Raw genomic sequence first — 20,698 nt, 5'->3', positions numbered from 1 at the left:
GCCGAGATAAATCAATCCAAATAAAAGCATATATTATGCCAGTCAAGCTTGATTTTCAGCCATGGCTAATCATTATCGCAGTCAGATGATTCTTGACTATTTATTTATCCTTCTAAACACACCCTAATACCTGCATGATAAGTCAATAATTAATCTTTGATTCGAAAGGGCATCTACAAGTATAGTCACCAGCCAAGATTGATCTCTTGATAGCGACAGTGTGAACAGAAGCAGGCCTTCCGAACGCTTCTAAGTCATGTTCCTCTCAAAACTTGGCTGAAACTTCTTCACGACCCAAACCTGTTTCTTATCGTTTGGACTACTGAGTTTAAAATGGATGGCTAACGATCTGAAATAAAACTACTCAGTCACACATATTGGGAGTGTAACGAATTCTGATTATACGGAAGGAATCGGTATCATCATTTTTTAGATAAAAGAGACAAAACAGAAGTGGGTATATCGGTATAGGATCCGAACTGACTTTTGGAGGTGTAATAAGCACCAAATTACACTAAGGCTGCAACCATGGCTACGTCGTGGATGATATTTGCTTTGGTCGTTGTCTTTACAACTTCTACATCATATGGTAATTTTTCTTCATTTCTACAGTTTAAACTTACATTTATATCATCATTATCCGTATCATGCTTAATTTATGTTTATACAACCCTTTAAAAACGATGTATAGGCTTAAAATAAATCCTATAGAATATTTCTTACTAGGAAATTCATTGGTTCTGAATATTCTTGCTTATTTTGGTCATTTCTATTGTATGAATTTGTAATTAATAGCCTTCGAGGTATTATTTTGGCAATTCCTAATGTTGCCTTCAAAGTATACACAGTAAAAACGCTGTTTAAGATTTTATACAACGCTGTTTACTATATGAACCTTACAGTATTTTTTTAACCATTTAAACAATCATGTTTAATTTATTGAAGATTAGATATTGAAAATTAAACTTCGTTGCTTAAGATTTAAACACTTGTTTAAACTGTTTAAACAATTACTGTAAGGTTCATATAGTAAACAGCGTTGTATAATTTTTTTTACTGTGTATAACCCTCATGTGAACTACATATATTTACTCCCAGTGTGTTCTACGTTGTTCGAAATATAGCTTTATACAGGAATCAATTGTTATTCAATTACTATTTATTGATACATATTTATAATTTTGATAAAAGAAATATCTCAATCATTTTCCCCAAGTTTACCGGTGCTTTCTCACATTTGATTAAATTTTTTAGTAATTATAAACTCACATATTTTACTAATATTAATGATAGCAAAGAGCGTTCACTCGTATATAGAGGTTTCGGACTAAGAAGGTACGTGAAAGATCCTTAAAAATAGTTCGGGGTAAATGTTTATAAGAAGAAAGTTACTTAAAAAAAAAAAAAAAAAAAAAAAAAAAAAATATATATATATATATATATATATGTGTGTGTGTGTGTTCTTTTCTTGACTATATCAAGAGCTAAATGGTCATTTTTTTATCGCTTTGAAGTTCAGAGGAAATGCCTTTAACGAGAATACGAAACATCCCTTGGTGTTTTTTCATAAAGCCGTTTAAAAAGTTACATATAACGCTCGACTGTAATAATATTCACCAAACTGATTTATTTAGTTATGTTCCAATTGAGATCAATTATTATGAAGGATATCGCTAAGAAATTGTTTATCACAAGTCGTACATAATAAATGAAGATTATCTCTTTTATTTAATTAATTATTTATTTATTTATTTATTATTATTATTATTATTATTATTTTTTTTTTTTTGGGGGGGGGGGTTCACTGCCATGATAATGTGCCTTTCATGAATTGTAGATATTTAGTTGAGTGGTTGATTTATTAGTGTTTCCAGTGGCATAAATTGAATTTAGTCGATTAATCACTCGATCATCCAACTAACCAATCAACAAAATCAATTAACGATAGGTTCCTCCGTTTATGTTAGATCCTAATGTGGGAATATGATAAAACAAACCTTAGCCTTATAATGCTGACAAGGACAATGATCGTCTTTGCGTGAATATTTGTGTTTGGTAGATATTAAAACAATACCATATAGTAAAATACAGTACAGTACGACACAACACGATATAATATTAATAAATACAATATTTCCTGTATTCTAAAAATTGAATTTGAAGAAATCGTCGCACATGTTGGGTGGAATTTCATTAAAAAAATCAATAAAAAATCAAATATTTGTGGGTAGGACTCTTGCACTTATATTATCTATCTCTAAAACATGTACAATGTGATAGTGAGTTGCACACTTGAAAAAGTTAGCAACAAGTCCTATTCGACCATGCAGTGCTAATATTTGTTCTTTTTATATACATTATGTCTGCTATAGTTCAACGTTTATGTATTTATTGCACCATTAAATGATGTACACAATCGAACTCCCACTCTAAATAAATATTAAATGACATTGGGCAACTATTAATGATCAGTAATTCTATTCAGTGTATGTTTACTATTGTAAAAATAAGTATTACAACAGTTTGACCCCAGAATAATTATTGTTAGAAATATCATACACTTTTTGTTAAAATAATGTAGAGATGTCTGATATCAATTTAATGAATTAATATTGACAGTAGTCATATACGTGCAAGTATAGACAGTAATAAAAACAATTTTTTTTCCTTTTAGAATTGTTATTTACGTATCGATGCAATGAAAATCACTCTCTAGCATTACTTCTGAGTTTTAAAGATTGCGTCCTCATTTCTATAATGGTGGTATTTAATGATAAAAATAATCACTATTATCACAAGGTTTGACTATTAAGGAAAAAAATTATGTTTGCGCTTTACTCGTCAATAGCACCAGGCGAAGTTTTAATTTTCTTTTCACTACTTTTCAAAGTAGGAATCAATATTGATTCCCATAAAACAAATAGAACGGTTTGGACTAAGTAGATAATAGATTGATAAGTGCTTAAATTGTGACAATTTCATAGATAATAGAACCCTGATCGGGGGGTAATTATTGCATTGGGGTGATAAATTCCATGTAACAATGGATATGATGATCTTGATAATATTTTGGGGTCAAAGGTCGTTCATTTTTATTGCCTTATGGTATTTAATAATTCACAAACTTTTTCTTGATTTAAGAAAATATGCAATCCCAAGAAAATATGCAATCCCCTAAAATAGCACATCTACATGAACAAACTACATAAATGCCTAATTTCAAGCGTGATTTTCTGGTATGATAATATCATTAATCCATATAATGTAAACAATGAACGAAACTTATCAAAGTTCATAATCTTAAGTGCGTTGTTTAAGTCCGTCACTCTAACAGGTATTGTTTAAGTTTAAACAAGTTGTTTAAAACCGTTTTAACAATTGCCTAAGAGTTTTAACAACTTGATGTTAGAATAGAATTAAACAACGTGTTTGAAATTTTAAACAGCGTTTTACAGTGTTTAAAGGGGATTAAAGCCTTGGTCATAAAATGTGTTGGAAAGGAGAGAAAAAAACCCAGAATGGTGAAAGTTTGAAAGAATCGAACAAGCAATAAAAAAGTAATGACTGCTTTATTGAGATCCCTAAATGTTGATTTCAAATTGGCAACTTGGTAAGTAAATTTTGACATGGGGCAAGGACAACTTTCCCCATATATAGGCCATGTGGTTTTCTCCTTAGTACCCATTCCCCCGGGGCAGTAAACTGAATGTCACCAAGGTACATGTAGTATATTGTTTTACGTCCTCATGAAAGAAAAATATATTTTGTAATAAAAGTTTCCGAAAAAAAAAATGAAATTTTAGCCATTTTATGGAATAAATTGAAGAGTAGTCCCTGCCTTCCATCACTAAGACATATGCGGCCATTTTGAAGTCTCCATGGGTATAGTGATTACCAATATATATATTTTTTTTTAATTCATAACTTTCTTACTGTTTGTCCGATATTGTTCAAACTTTCACCTATCAACTTGTCTGATTTTCCCCTCTATTGCATATTCTTAATGTATCTAGTAAACTGTTTAACGTTTACGTCCTATGTAATAAGGAGCTTATTTGAAACACTCGTTATTTTTAATGATATTTTTAATAAAAAATACGCAGAAGTAGTAACAATAGCATTTCCTCATCCCAGATCAGTAGGATAGTTTATTCCAGTCCACTTTGGGCTAATCCTGTTCTTATCACTGTTGGCGTTGCAAATATAAGCACCACTCACAGTCACAGGATATATAGGTTCTAGATTGTATTTACATTTCTGTTTATCGCGGGATATAAGCCAATCTCGGAGAATTCAAAACCACAAAAATATGACGTCATGATGAAAAAAGATTATCGTCTTCAAAGTTGACTTTACCAGTCCGAATTTTTCGATACAATGCATTTTTCTTTTCTAATTTATCCCTCTCTCTCTCTCTTTCTGCATTTCTCCTTTTTCCGAGAGAAGGAAGTCGCTTTTCATCTTAAATCTACTCAAATAACCTATAAGTTTAGACTGGCCAAAAAGAATTATTACCACGTCAGGAGATTCACTTTAGTATCAGTCCTTCTTTCTCTTCACCCAAGTGATATGTGCAACAAATTTCAATGACATTTTTATAAGAATTATTCAAGAATGTTTTTATCAAAACTGACTAAGCCCACTGAGAAATCGGCAATGATAATAGAAGGGGAAAAAATAGTAGTGAAATATTATGCATTTTTATTGGGGTAAATAATTTTGTATTGATTTAGGACCGGTTTTAAAAAACATGATAACAAACTTGCAATAATGTAGATGTGTTATAGAAATTGTGCATTTGTAATGATATCAAGTCTTATGAAAAGGGACCTTGGTCAGGAATGGCGCTATAGAGGACGAAACCCTTAATGCCCTGTAATCAAACCAGGAAATTGAGAAAAGGAAACTTAAAGAAAAAAAAATGTAGTTCTGGAAAAATAAAGTGTGAGTGTGTATAGGTGAGAAGGGGGGGGGGGGGGTGGAAACGGAACCTTATGTCACTCAGAATTGTTTTCTCTAGATACGCCATGCGGACCTTATCATCGAGTATCTCCTTGATAATTTATTATTATATGTATTTTAATTGATCTGGTATTTATTGCTTCTTTATATCTTTAAATATAATTTTATTTCGTTCTATACTGATTACTCTAATTAATAGTTTTGTGCTATGGGACTCACGTGGTTCTTTCTGTTTTATTTTCCGTTTTTATTTCCCTTTTTGATTGAAATATTAAAATCAGTATCTACGTGGATTACATTCATATTGGTGTTGTAGGGCCATCATTTCTCTTCACTTTCAAAATATATTTATTTGTTTTTCATTCAATTAATCAATTTTTTTGAATATTTTTTTACTACACTTCTTTAAGGTATCTTTAATTTCATATTTTATTTTCTATTTTTCACATTATTTATTTGATTTCTTGGAGTGGCTTATTTCTTCTATATTGATCGAGGCATTTTTACCATAATGCATTTATTCCTTTCCCCAGGCGAAGACATCTGTAATCCACCAAGCACCATTCCTGGCGTGATTACGTCACCGGGTTACCCCTCACCATACGAAAATACACCGGGAACGTGGAACTGTTCTATAGTGTTAGAAGCTCCTCAAGACCGCTTACGATTAAAGTTCACAGACTTCGATCTCAGGGAAGGCGACGACTACGTGATGGTGGTTGATGATCACGGCACACAAACGGTATATCAAATGAAAATATGCATCATAATGAGAGCTAATAGTCAAATAATGAAGAAATATTGAATTATTTCTAAAAATAAAATACGAGCAAGCGAAACGATACAATTTACAATTCTTTAGATTGCTAGGAAAAACTGATTAAAAAAATAAACAATCTAATAAAGTGAGAATTCATTCTTATTCTTAATCTAATTTGAAATTTCGGCCCCACCACAATCTAAATTGATTTCCAAATTAAGGAATTTGGAGGGTAGATAGGCAAATAGATCAGTCAAATTAGTCAGTTTTCAAGAAATTTGAATGCTGACAATTCGATACAATTTGCCCACCAGCCCATAGGCTATATAGTGCAAATGTGATATCACTTTATGCTTGTTTCTGCACATATACCTTCAGCCCAGTGGCGACTCAATGATTTTCCGGGGGGGGAGGCAATCTGACAAGGAAAAAAAGATTAATCCTTTACGAAGGTGAATAATGGCACGGATATTTGGACATGCAAAAACAAAACAAAACAAAACAAAAAACAAAGCAAAAAAAAACCAAAGTCTTCACTTGCGTATGCCCGACATTTTCCACTAATTATATTTTTGTATATAATTGTCAAGTCAAGGGGAGGGACGGGCAAGATATGCCCCACCCCCGTTGATCCGCCACTACATCAGCCACACAGTCTGCAGTATCATGAGTATGTGCAAAATTGATATTGTGTAACCTAATCAATTTTTTGATGACATTTTTTGTATTAAATAGGCATCGGGGCTATTTCGGGGGTTTGTTTAGCTTCATCGACCATATCTCTTTCAATTTCTCATTTAACTTCCTGCCTGTCAATTTTCCCGGGCCATTCCCCCCTTTCAAACCCCCTTTTTCTCCCCACTGACCCCCTTTCATCATCTTCCTCGTGTAGATGTTAACAGGGAGTTCACTACCAAAGGATTTCATTGGGAGTGGTTTCGAAGTTACTTTCATTTCTGATGGAGTGGAGAACAATGCCACCGGATTTAGTTTTAGTTATACTGAGTATACCAGAGGTATGTTTCAGCTTTTTTAAAATACTTTCTTTCTTCCCGAATATAGTTTTTAAAGCAAAATTAGTTTGTTCTTTAATTTTGTAGTTGTTATTCTCCAAATAGTATTATGAAATGCAACTCGGAATGAATATTTTCTTGTAAATGATAATAATGATAACAATAATAATACATATTTTTTAAATAGCGTCTTTTCCATTTTGATTAAATACTCAGAAGAGAGCAAAACATAAAAGTAAAGAGAACTTAGAGAAGTACAAGAAAGAGTAAATTACAAATGAGGAAAAATATCTGTCTTCAAACCTAGTATCTGCTGGTGAACAAATGAACTTTTAAGATCTATACATGTATTCTCATTCAATAAAAAATGTTACTGTAATTCATCTTCTAAAATCTCACTGCTTCCCTGCTATTAACTTTGTAATATTTCCCAATGTGAATAGTGTTAGTTTTGTAAATACTTCTTAACCGACCATTGTACCGTCGTAGTTCTCACTTGCATTGAGTTCGGTATTTCGAATGGTGAACCGGATACGACCCGCTCTTCGAACCGTTTATAACCGAGGTGGCTATATCTAGCTGGGTAAATCAATACAAGATTGGACTTGTGTTTCCTACAGCGTTATTGCTTACACAAAGTATTCTTTAATTAGTGATAATTAAAGTCAGGCGTGCTGTAAAGCGTTGATAAGGGGTCTAATGTGAATTATACTCGAGTAAAATTTTAATCATACAAAAGTGTAGCGATAGATAATTTAAAAAAAAATTAATTAAAATTTGACATTGCTTCGTATCTATCGCCCTCTCAATTTTTTTTGTATTATTCCATTTGAATAGACTCTTTTGCAGCTATCTTACAGATTTGAGTGATTAGACAAAGACCATATTCTGACACTTTAAGCCCATTACATGAAAATGAATAGATTTTAAATCAAAAGGTAAAAGACAGGTTTAAATTTTATTTTGATCGGGAATCCGATCGAACTTAATTTTGTAGTAAAATCGCAAATTTGTTCATATCCTCGGCATTTAGGGCATATTATTTATTTATTGGGATAGTGAATATTTGGTTATCTACCAAAGTTAAAGATAGGCATTAAGATAGGATATTGAGTAATAATTTTTTCCTCACTTTTCCGCCTTTATATAATTTCAGACCCGATCTCTCGTAAGCACATTATGGACGATATCGACCTAAAACCGGGAAAAGCACTTCATCTCTACACAAATGACTACCCAATGCTCTACGACGATGATACGTATTATATATGGAATATTACGTCATCAAGCACCGGTGTCATGGTAATGACCATCGTTGACATGGACACAGAAGATCAACGTGATTGGTTGAAAGTTACTTCTTATTCAATGACGTCGGGTCCGGAAGTTCTGCTCTACGAGTCCGGAACGCCTACCGATGATGTCGGCCAATTGACTGTGAGGGATGCGGATTATGTTACAGTGGAATTTATGACAGATTATTCTAGAAGTGGGCGTGGTTTCCATTTAATCGTTGAACCAGACAGTGGTAAGAGCTTGTTTGAAGTCCCATACGTTAATAATTTATTCTGAATTCAAACGGAAGGGAATTACTTTCCATTTTATTGTTTTTATTACAAAGCGGTGGTAGAGATCAGAGAAGGCAGTTTTCATCACAACTTTACAAATACCAAGAATCAAAACTGCATGGCTTAAAACAAGGTTATAGAGAATCAAAATTGTTTTGTTTAACATGTTCAATGCATGCATCCGTAATTAGAACGGTTTGGGTCATTTTCATGGGGAGCAACATGAAAAACGTTATGAGCCCTCTCTGTGACATTTTCCCCAAAAAACTATAATACTCTGACCGTCTCCACACCTGGTATTTATCTACACGTATTCATCTATTCGTGGGGGCGTCGCATCGTGTTCTAGTGGTTTCGACTAATGTATTTCAATCAGAGGGACATGGGTTCGAATTCCAGCCATGGCGTTTATTCCTTTAACAAGAAATTTACCGACATTCATGTGCTGCACTCGACCCAGGTAAGGTGAATGGGTATACCGGTATGATTTATTCCTTGGATGTTTTAGCGCCTATACGGCGGCTCAGCTATACAGCCGGGGTAATCAAGAACATGAGTATTTATAGTAGCTGCGCTATATTAGTCCATATTATCATTATTATTATCATTATTAATTTTCACATTAATTTCCATGCTAATTATATTCATTACGCAGGAGTGATGACTCTGTGGTACAGCGTTTAAAAAAAAATAAATGCGAGGTTGTGAGTTCGGACCCCGGTCAAGTTGAACAAAGAATATAAACAGGGCATTGATCTTCTTGCCAGGGTGGTGTTTCATAAAGCTGTTCGTAAAGTTACGCACAAATTTACGAACGACTGAAACATGTTCTTATACATGAGTCAGATACATAGGGAAATCATATAGCACAAGACAGGGTTACCAGTCGTGCATAAAGTCATTCATAACTTACGAACAGCTTTATGAAACGGGTCCCAGGTGATCAAGAATAATACCATGTCAAGAGTAGGACCCGCTAGATGAGCAGTCAATTATATTCACCTGTGTTTCATTTTGATTTCATTGCCTTTATACTTCTTTAAATGCAAAAATTGCAAGGTATGATTCTTTTATCCTATTTACACCTTTTTTTCCCGACAGTAATGGATATCATATCTGATAGACCTGATACTAGTTGTGGGGGAGACTTGAATTTAGGAAATGAAGGTTTGTATTTTACATGTATATCTATATAATTATAAGTCAAGATTAAAATAATAAAAAAATAATGTGCTCTTTCCCGAATGAAAAACCAAATATGCCATGCTGTAATATTTCTGTCTTCTATTTTGATATTTATCATTATTATACTAGTAATCAAATTTTGAAGAAAAAAAAATGAGTGGGTAGGCCTACGTCATCAGTTTGTCATTATTTGCTTACCAACCTCGATATTTATGTAACTGTTTTGTGAATGTAAAAAAAAAAATCAGTATTTCAAATCCGAATTTGATGAAATTTTCAGCCTTACGTTTCATTCCCGGCATTTATTAGATTTTTCTTTTCTCCATTCAAATCAACTTGTCGGGGAGGTCCTGGAGGGTGAGAAAACCCTCGTACGCTGCTGTTAAAAAAATGAAATTCGAAGGGGGTGGAGGTATGTCCCCCGTCCCCCTAGCTGGATCGCCGCTCTTGCTCCTCAGTCATTTCTCCATTCTCTGTTGCTTTAATTTAGTGTGCTATTGTTTGAAGTCAGCCTCCGTATTTCAAATTCATCCTGTATCCTTATTTGTAAAGGGCGTCCAAACCATTTGAACAAAAGTGACCTGATTTGATTTTGTACACGGACTAAATTTTAGTAAAGATTAATTGTCTTAAAATAAAAGAAGCGTTCAAACACTTTCAAATTAGGACAAGGAGATCTGTTTTGGTTTTGGAAAATTGGATGGCCGTGCATGCTATGACCCGTATCCAGATCCTCAAGCAGTGGCGTACCTAGGATTTTCCACAGGGGGGGCAAATTCGTCCGCCAAAAAATTTGACAAGCAAAAAAAAAAAAAAAAGGTCTTCAACCACAAATAAAGGATTTCGTACCAGAAACAAATTTGACAAGCAAAAAAAAAAAAAAAAAAAGTCTTCAAAACTCGTCAGGGGGGGGGGGGGGCAGGGATATGTCCCTTGCATGGGTTGTGACTCGTCAGGGGGGCAGTCTGCCCCCTCTGTCCCCCCGTAGGTACGCTGGTGTCCTCAAGTATTGATTATAGTATCATATTTTTCTTTTATTACTACTGATTGATTGCATTTCAGATTTATCCATCCATTTGCCAGAGGAGACATCAAACCTGCACTGTATATGGAGGATCGAGAATAGTTTTAAAGAAAGGATCAGTATTGAAGTGCATGGTCTCTTTGTTGAAGAAGGGTAAGACCGGCCGCTGCTCCAAAAACTAAAATGGGGATTCCCCTAAAAACCCCGGGGAGCCAGCAAAACAAATACACGTGAGATTCTTCGTTGCCTTGGTTCAGTCAAGGTATAAAAGATCTGAAGAAACTTCTAATCTATTTTTAATAAACACACTTCTCTCTTCGTCGTTCATTCCTCAAGATATCATCAAGAACTTAGTTTCAAAACACCGATTCGAGAAGATTATATCATTTATATGTGTTATTTACTTCTCTCGCCCCATTTGAACTATTTTTGTTATGTTATTTTCCCCCTTATTTTTGACGAAATAAATTTGAGGACTTGATTTGAAACTGCGTACCGATACTGCATCGCCGAACTGGCCAAATCGTTTTGCTTGACGGCAAATTCATCTTAGATAGAGAATAAGTAAGGATTTGGAGTCTATTTTACAATTATCAATTGCTAACCAATAGAACATTCAGGCTTACCTTTAGAATCCTGATACTGAGGTATAGTTTCAAATGAAAATTGAGGAATTTTGTCTTGATCGCTCAAGATCAAGCTTCTACTAGTCAAAACTAACGTCATGAACGTCGTAACTCGGCGCGTAACTCAGAGAGCTACGGCCCCGGACCGCTTCGCGGCCCGGAGCTCTCTGGGTTACTCGGCGCGGTGCGTCGGTGATATTCGGAGCAATAATATGTTGGCGGGGTACTAACTGTAACATAGAGTTAAATACGGAAACTGCTGCTGCACTAGACCAAAAGCTTCGGTCTCTGTTATGTTGGTTGTTCAGCTGAACTCCGTTGGCTTCACTCACCAAATACAGAGACCGAAGTTCTACTTCTAGCGCGATCTGTACAGGGGACTCAATGGCCATATGTTTATGTGTATTAAGTTCGGATAAAACAGGGCAGTTAAGTTGCGCGACAGCCGAGGTAAGTCACTGTTTTTGTTCCTTTTAACTTGATTTTCCCCGTTTTTTGGCAATTAATGCCAAGAGGGAATATTTATTTGCATTTCGGTCGCGTTAATTTTCAAAAGTTTGATTCATTAAAGACAAAAATTGAAGAGCCTCGACGGGGGGATTTTGCATTGTAAGTACCCTAATGGTGGCTGCACGATAGCGAGCCGTCTGTGTATGAGGAGAAATTTAAAAAATAATTTTTTTTTTTAAACTCCTCGAAACAGACTGCTGCCAGCTGTCTACTGCTGCACCTGTGTGTCGCAAGGCGCACCATCGTACAGCAGCTAGGCCAGAAGAAAAAAAAAGAAGAGAAAGTTATTCTATTGAATATTGGGACATTATCGTCTTTATCATGATAATTCTTTAAAATCATTTAGATTTTAAATACCTTGCCTTGCCCTTGATGATTGGATAGGATACTAACGTTAATGTCTGCACAGACTGAAGAAGGCCTAGCGCCTACAAATGGACACTCTACAGTTGAATTTACAGAAAATGCATGAAAACATGAAACATTTAGAGAAGAGCCACGCTGTTAAAGCCCCGGGGTTATAGCATAGGGGTTATAGCATGTGCTTGCCGAAAAGGGAAAAAGTATAGGTCTAGAAACTTCTGAATTGAAAGTTTATTGGCAAGAGACTTCTGTAATCAGGAGACTTCCAAATTCAGTTTATGGATTATGCTCGAAATGAGAAAGTGCATGTGAACAATTTTACTTCTGCCCCTATAGCACAGAGTACCTTGAAATCAGAAGCGGGCTCAATCATTCAGACTGGAGAAGTTATCGCCGTCGCTTGACAGGGGTTGTTGCTTCTGAGACTGTCTTCATAGATGCTGATGAAAGTGTTACTTTGATCTTCTCTTCTGGCAATGCTGACTTGAATAGAACCTTCCATGCCCATGTTGGGCAAATGCAAGGTAAAAAAATAATGGTAAATGGTGGTGATTTTTTTACCTGATTGCTATTATGCTAAGAAAGCATGAATGCTTGTAAGCAAGCAACCAGAGGACCCACGGCTTAAGGTCCTCTCCGAAGGACTTGGTAATGAGGATTAATGCCTTACCAAAGGGCACTAGAGCACCGAGTCTGAATCAAACCGGGGTCATTGGAATCCGAAACCCCCACTCTACCGACTGAGCTATCACACTTACTGTAAATAGAGAGTTGTTTTAAACATAGTAAATAAAGAGACCTACGTGGGTCTGTTAAAAAAGTTTGGTAAAAATTATGACATTTCATCATAATTCGGTTTCTTCCTTTGTATGTGTCTAGTGACAATTTGACTGCTAGATTTTTACAAATTTCCCTTTTATCTATTCATTTGGTATGCAGTTTCTACATTGGAAGTGACATTCTTCTACCTCTACCCCATACAAATTGCCCCCATGAATTTTTTTTTGCAATTGATTCCATTTCAAAAACATGAAAAAAACCCCATAATTTATGTGTTAATTTGATTGTTTACTTGTTTCTTTTACAGACTATGGCTGTAGTGGTGAGATTGACCTATCATTCAATGGCCGAGGTTATCTGGACATTGGTAATTTCTCAGACCTGTCCCACGTATACTGCCAGTGGCTCATCAAAACTCCATTGCTCACTAACATTAATTTCCATGTTGATTCTCTACATATTGGTGAGTTTTCTCCGTAGTATCTTCGCCAAGCTACAGCTTGGATCAGATGTCTTGTAACAGACTCCATAAAGCTATTATGTCATTAAGAGATCAATTAGATTGCTTTCAATGTTTGATTATACAGATCCATGATTAAGCAAAATCTGATTGGTCACATAATAAAATTGATCAATTCTTGATGTCTTTTTTTATAAAGCAGAAGATGTTTATCTAGCATCAGTTTTGCATCTTTGAAGTAAACAATGACAGAAAAGATGGGTTAAAAATCACTTTTAGCAACATGCTGGGGTTAACTTGAAAGAATAAAGAGATGATAGGTCTAAATGAAGTTATATTTACCAAGGAATAGTCATGGTGCTCAGACAATAAGAAGATACTAATTTTGTTCCTGATAGAATTATCAACTCAAAACCGTTTGATTGTCACATTAACACTCTTATCTTTTCTCTTGGGCTCATTGAACGTATTCTACTATTTTTACGTAAATTAAACATCCATTTGGATTATGCATGTCAGTAGAAGGTAATCCTATATCTGATGCCAGTTTACCATAAAGTATAAAAAACTAAAGTATTTGACCTTTCATGTATTTTAGAACACAACTATGACGTCTTTGAAATTGGAACCGGGATGGATCCTACGGATATTAGGTCTCGTCAGAAGCTCATCACGCGGGATGTCATGGATCAGACCTTCTCAACGTATTCAGGAGAGATGTGGGTGGTATTCTCTGCTGAGGATCTTATGCCAGGAGATGACATCAAGATCTCAGTGTCATTGGATGATAGTAAGTTTTTAAAAAAATATACATCTTTTTCTAGAAAAGTTACCTTTTTTGGCTATAAAAAAAAAAAAATTCTAGAAAAGTTACCTTTTTCTGGCTAGCGCTCGTCGCAATGCTGCAAACTTTAAAGATTTTCATTAGGACACAAGAAAACATGGTTTTTGTCTTGATCTTTGAAAATTTATCTGTTTCTGATAATGTTTGTCATGGTGCTGCAAACTTTATCAGATCTGTATCAATTACATTGGAAGTAATTGAAGAGTTTTTATTTTTATGTCACGGTGTTGTTTTAATGTGCCACAATGGCGATATACAGAAATAGAAATAGTGCAATGTAGAACACATGGAATTAGGGAAAACATAAACATAGCAAAAATTCTGCTTGTACAGTATGACGTTTATGAATATGATATCTTTGATGTTCTATTAAACATATTGTTATTCACAAGCAAAGAATATCTAATGGTATTGCAGGGTCTAAGGCTTACAAAGTGCTGCAACAAAAGCATAATCTGAGATCGCTCTGTAATCTCATTTTTTTTCACAGATGCTTGCATCCTTAAAACCATCCTAGAGAGCTACGGGGAGATTGATTCCCCCCGTGGTCTGCATGGAATGTACCCTGATGATGCAGACTGCCAGTGGATCGTTCAGGTCCGTGGGGGGTTCCAAGTACGTCTTCACTTCTTGGAATTCGATTTGGAGTATGGCCACGATCAGCTACTCATCGGAGGAACAAACCCTGATGAGGATGATGTGGATTCATCCTACTTGGTGAGTTTTACCCTACTTTCAATCCATTGACAAATAAATCTTCTTTTTACCTTTGGTGATATACAAATATTACATGGCTCTAGGTAGCAAATTGGTTACTATGTAAAACATAAGTCGAAAGTACCAATATGCTCTCAATATATGCAATTTAGTGTAAAGGTAAAGCCCCGAAAAATCCTCTGAAAGTATAGTATCATCAAGTGCTTAATAACTATGTACTTGTAGTTAGTAGTTGGAATTACAAGATATTTCCCAGAATAAATTGAAATACAATGTGTAATAATAATGATAATATAGAGTATTTATAAAGCGCCAAATCCACATTGATTATGTGCTCAAGGCGCTGAAATATACTTGGTATATTATTATTACCCCGGCGTAGCTGAGCGGCCATATAGGCGCTAAAGCATTCAAGGAATGTACGTACATGGCAGATTTGTGAATGGTCATATTCTGGCATAGATAAATTGATCATCATATCATATTTTAAAAATCTTTACATTCAGGGTTCATGCTTTATTGATCCAAACATAATTGCATTGTTGGTTAAGTTGTGAATTAATACCATTTTTTTTACACAGTGTAACTTTATAGGAGTAATGGTTGAATTTACAATAGCAAAGAAGATTGATGAATCCTTCTGAATATCAAACATATAGCATAATGATCCCTTGTAATTTTTGGAAATCTACTTCAATCACTTTCTATTTGGGTTTTCTAAACATCATATCAGATACTTACTGGTTCTGAAGTTCCGGATGATGTTGTGAGTCGCTTTAACGGTCTCAATCTCCGCTTCAAGACAGACAGCGCCATGTCTAGCTCTGGATTCAAGCTCATCTTCCAAGAATTCTGTGAGACTTTGAATATGATTTGCTCTTTTTTAATGGGCTACACTATTTCTCAATAGTATTGAAAAGTGAAATGCTGTGATACCAAGCCTTAAGTAAAGAATAATTGGGTTTTGTAATTACATGATGCACCATCTTTCACCGTCATACCCATAACTTGATTATGGTTTATTTCTGTTGATCACATTGAATTTTCACTAATAGTGAAGGTGATGGTGATTTTGTTTTAACCTGGTTGCTAAGAAAGTGTGAATACTTTTAAGGGACATTATCATCTAGAAAATGCACTTTTTTTAATATTGTTTTTTAAAGAGGCAAAAATTTACCAAAGGAAGTATCAATGTTCATGTTATCCCCCAAACCATGAATCTTTCTGTCAGATAGTAAAGTATGTCAAGGTTCCTCATGTCTGAATAGCACTCCTCTTCTGCACAGCTCTTATCAAACAAGTTATATCAATAATCACAAACTGCATTAAACGGATATATATTCAATGATAAACAATGAATCAAAATAATTAGAAAACATCTTAATACACAAGACTGAAATGCAATCTCTCCCATCTAAATTTAATGGTGGTGCTGACATGGCACCATTGGCATTTTCAATGTCAAAATATTATTGCCTGTTAAATTTTATATTCTTGTATATTTTTTAGGTCTTGGCACACTTATTCTTCTCTTCAGAATTCAAGCAACATTATGAAATATATGATGTCTTCTAATATTTTTGACTTTGTTATGATAATGTTTATCATATTATGAGCAACTGTGAAATGGAAATCAATAAACAGAAAGTCAAATTTGAAAACAAAGCTTTATTCAATTATGTTCACATATATAGAGGCCCCTCTTCATACAGATATGCTTTTTTTGAAAATGTTTATGTGTTGTCTTTCCTTTGGGAAGTTTAGACAGATGAGAATTATCCATTGTCCATATTTTTTCCCATCCAGTTGACTGTCCAGAGGGGTATGAGTATGACCCAGCAAACGAAACCTGTTACAAGTTTGTCAAGACCCCAGCCTCATGGTTAGATGCTCGCTACGACTGTAACGATGTTGCCGATGGTGACCTGGTGGTGATCGGCGATAGTGATGAGAATGACTATGTATTAGAGAAGATCAGGTCGATGCAGGAATCCAATGAGACTGAGAATTGGTGGATAGGTATGTTGTACTGCCATCTGTTATGGACAGATGCTCACGCCTCTTATCTGTTTCTCCAATAGAATCTGAAATACATCGATTCCACCTACTGTGAATGTTGTGACTTGGTACCATTTACATGTAGCTTTGGTAAAAATGTCTACTAACTCACAGATGAAATCGTGCTCTCTTATTCTTTCAGGTTTCTATGACCTGGCCATCAACGGGGAATGGGTGTGGGTGGACTGCGAAGAGTCCACCTTCTATGGTGATAGTAACTGGCAGACTGGTGCTCCAAACAACACCGATGACCACCACTGTGCCTACATCTCTACCGAAGATGGAGAGTACAATGACGACATGTGTAGCAACAATCGGAGCTATGTCTGTGAAATCACAAGAAAGAGTGAGTCTTGGGTTTTTAAAAAGCTTGAAGGATAGGATATATTTGGTCACTGATATCAATTACAGACATGCAGATGGTCATGATTTTCAAAGGAAATGCTGAAGAGAAAATTGCCAAGGAGATCTAAATAGGGAATTACTTGAAGAGCCATGAAAATATTAATACTGTGATAGGGCTGTTATCGATAACGTCTTTATGGCTAGTCCTATCGATAATTGCTTGTTTTTTGCCACTTAGCGATATCGATAACTATTCTCTCGTTGTCGATAATACCTGCTATTATGTAGGGACACAGTGATTTTCCCCGATTTCACAGAATTCATGGAAACAGCCCTTTGAAAGTGGCTTTTCAAAGGGAAAATCACGGAAAACGTATATCAAACTGCACAGAACAGCAACAGAAATTACTCCAAAATCTCAACAAAATACTAGCCACAAAACACAATCTCATTCCCACTTCGCTATTATCATAGCGAAGTGGGGTTGAGATTGTGACAATCCAAACACTGACCGCAGTCGACTCCATTCGATTGAATCGAAAACATCAAAAGCGCAAGCTCAATTTTTTCAGAGTACGAACTAATGTAGAAGGCAGCTAGCACACAGTCGTGTGTTGCTGCCCTCTACGTTAAAAAATTTCCAGCACGATATCAAAATGGCGGATAGGCAAAAAATGTTGACTGCTCAGAACGTTGTCCGAAAAGACCCAAATTTTTTTATAAAACTTCATCCAACCCTAAAGTAATGCTATTAACGTGAAAGGTGAGGATGTATTAATGCTTAATGTTTAAAGATGTTATGTAGTCATTTACATCCGATGATTGCAGATTTTAAAGTGTTCTTGGTACAGTGGCGCGATTATGTGACATCGCTATAATGCATAAAAAATGCGTATTGATTATGTTCTTTTGTTGATAGTTATCGATATTGGTAAGATATTTTTAGCATGATATTGACAGAAAATTTTCTCAACGATAACAGCCCTGTACTGTGAACATCGTATATCTGCACCTATTTACTGAGAGTCTTCTATTTGAAATGACCCACTACTGCTCAGACCTATGCTGTTTTGGAGTTAGTAGTTGTTATTTGGCTGGGGAATGATTGGAAGGTTGAGCCACAAGATGATGTCTGTTGTATGGAAGGTGATGATTCATGCTTGGATGAATAATTTATAAGAGTGATATAGTATATATATTGGTCAAAGCTGGTCATATGAGCACAATTAAGAATCAAGATCTCAATATCATAATAGATAAAAATATGAAATTACCTTTTCAATGCTACAGGACAACTCTTCTTGGGATTGGAGATTTGTCTCTAGGGGAGTTTCCTTTGGAGACCTGCCCTTTGGGAGTTCTTAAATGGAGTTGTCTTTTCTGTCATTCTTTATGTTACACCCACCAGGGCCCTGTCTTACAAAGAGGGACAATTGATCCAATCAACCATAACTCTATGGAAATCCATCAATGTCATAATTTATTTTGCAGGAAATTTCCTCAATGTCTTTTGTAAGCGAAGAGAAGCACACTGAACTTGCAAGAAAAGGATGAGTGCATGAATATACAGCATATCTAGAAAATATTTTGAACAAACATGCATTTTAGATGTTGATGTTGCTGGCTTTCCATAGTTGCGATTGATCGGATCAACCGCGACTCTTTGTAAGACGTGGCCCAGAAGTGTGTATTAAGTAAATGTTATTTGACAATGAAATACATATTTTTTGCAATTTCTTTGGTCTTGTCTGTCAGACTATGTGGATTCTGATTGCTATCCATCTAACTTCAGAGTCGAGGAAGTATCATATACCAAAGCTGATCTCAGGTTTACTGTGTCTGACTATCTCTGTGATGTGTCAGGTTACAAGGTATGAAGGAAAGAAGAGCAAATTAAAAGCTCTATTATATTATTGGTTGTCTTCTGCTTCTCCTCATCCTGTTTCTCTCCCTTCTTCCTTTTTTTAAAAATTTCTTTGTCATTGATGTTGTGGTTGTTGATTTCTTTCACTGTCTTTCTCCTTCTTCTTCTTTTTCTTGCCTCCAATTGTGAAATAGCTGATTTTTAAAAAAAATTTTCTCTGTATCCACTGTGTCTTTCTGCTCAATATATATATTTATATACCGGTTTATATATTTGGAGTTAAAAAGTGTGACTCATGCAGTAATGCACTCACAGCTATCTTTTTATGTTTTGGCATTGTCCCCCTTAGTCAAAGCATAATATAAATGACACATTTCAGTGATGTAAATCTGATTTATCATCATAACCCTGGCTCAATAATTATGATTAATTATTAATCATCTATTATGAATTTTACTGATAAACCTGATTGGATAAGCACTAATAGTTTTGTATCCGTTTGATCTAGATCCGTTACAATACCAGCGTTCCTGGTGAATATGTGGAAGAAGAGCTTCTTGGGGCCAGGACCAACTCCATTGTTATCAATGGACTAAATACTTCAACCACCTATCACTTTGAACTGACAACATGCACAGTCTCGTATGGTTGTTACAGCTATAGAACAGCTTTATCCGTCTTGGCCTCAACTGCAGGTCAGTATTTGCCATGTTCTACCCTTTTATTTTCCTTCTCTTTATTTCCCTCTTTTTCTCTCTTCTCTTCCACGTTCTTATTTTTCTATTTCCTTTCTCCCTATCCCTGTCTATTTTTTTTCTCTCTCTTTTTCTCTTTCAGAGATGCCAACTTTTGATATTCATGGTGTTGGTATGACCAACTCAGACATACTTATGAGAATGCACCTCTCTCATCCATTTTTTTTTTATAGGCGCAGCTTCTCCAACGGCGGTGGCATTGTCAACATCAAATCTTAACCAAAGATTAAGTTTTTGAAATGTCATCATAACTTAGAAAGTATATGGTCCTAGTTCATGAAACTTGGACATAATGGTTATCAAGTCTACTGAACATCCTGCCAGAGTTTGAGCTCACATGACCAAGGTCAAAGGTCATTTAGGGTCAATGAACTTAGACCATATTGGGGGAATCAACATCAAAATCTTAACCGAAGGTTAAGTTTTTGAAATGTCCTCATAACTTAGAAAGTATGTGGACCTATATTGGCCTAGTTCATAAAACTTGGACATAAGGGTAATCATGTATTACTGAAAATCCTGCTTGAGTTTCAGGTCACATGACCAAGGTCAAAGGTCATTTAGGGTTAATGAACTTTGGACATGTTGGGGATATTTGTTGATTTCCATCATAACTTTGAAAGTTTAGTGATCTGGTTCATGAAACGTGGACATACATGTAAGAGTATATTAAGTATCACTGAACATCCTTTGTGAGTTTCAGGTCACATGACCAAAGTCAAAGGTCATTTAGGGTCAATAAACTTAGATTATGTTGGGGGAATCGAAACGAAATCTTAACCAAGGTTAAGTTTTTTAAATGTCATCTAGTTCATGAAACTTGGACATAAGAGTAATCAAGCATCAGGAATATCCTGCGTGAGT

General features: G+C 35.2%; 1 protein-coding gene across 3 annotated transcripts in view; it reads left to right on the top strand.

The window, feature by feature from the left end:
• The first annotated feature begins 208 nt into the window (after positions 1 to 208).
• Positions 209 to 20,698, top strand: part of LOC129257911 (uncharacterized) — a 72,830-nt gene continuing 52,340 nt past the window's right edge. For 2 of the 3 annotated variants that reach the window (XM_064096737.1, XM_064096732.1), the window contains exons 1-15: positions 209 to 589; positions 5,496 to 5,704; positions 6,615 to 6,738; positions 7,892 to 8,263; positions 9,405 to 9,470; positions 10,551 to 10,665; positions 12,348 to 12,535; positions 13,099 to 13,254; positions 13,850 to 14,041; positions 14,586 to 14,812; positions 15,546 to 15,666; positions 16,619 to 16,831; positions 17,013 to 17,216; positions 18,971 to 19,086; positions 19,588 to 19,774. In XM_064096737.1, coding sequence (XP_063952807.1) covers positions 529 to 589; positions 5,496 to 5,704; positions 6,615 to 6,738; positions 7,892 to 8,263; positions 9,405 to 9,470; positions 10,551 to 10,665; positions 12,348 to 12,535; positions 13,099 to 13,254; positions 13,850 to 14,041; positions 14,586 to 14,812; positions 15,546 to 15,666; positions 16,619 to 16,831; positions 17,013 to 17,216; positions 18,971 to 19,086; positions 19,588 to 19,774 — 2,551 coding nt within the window. In that variant the 5' untranslated portion in view covers positions 209 to 528. Of the gene's footprint in view, positions 590 to 5,495; positions 5,705 to 6,614; positions 6,739 to 7,891; positions 8,264 to 9,404; positions 9,471 to 10,550; positions 10,666 to 11,015; positions 11,077 to 12,347; positions 12,536 to 13,098; positions 13,255 to 13,849; positions 14,042 to 14,585; positions 14,813 to 15,545; positions 15,667 to 16,618; positions 16,832 to 17,012; positions 17,217 to 18,970; positions 19,087 to 19,587; positions 19,775 to 20,698 lie in introns of those variants that run through there. The other variant, XM_064096741.1, reaches the window with a different exon arrangement.

This window comes from Lytechinus pictus, chromosome 1 (genome assembly GCF_037042905.1).
Source record: "Lytechinus pictus isolate F3 Inbred chromosome 1, Lp3.0, whole genome shotgun sequence".
NCBI classification, from domain to species: domain Eukaryota; kingdom Metazoa; phylum Echinodermata; class Echinoidea; order Temnopleuroida; family Toxopneustidae; genus Lytechinus; species Lytechinus pictus.
This window is presented reverse-complemented; position numbering and strand designations above follow the sequence as displayed.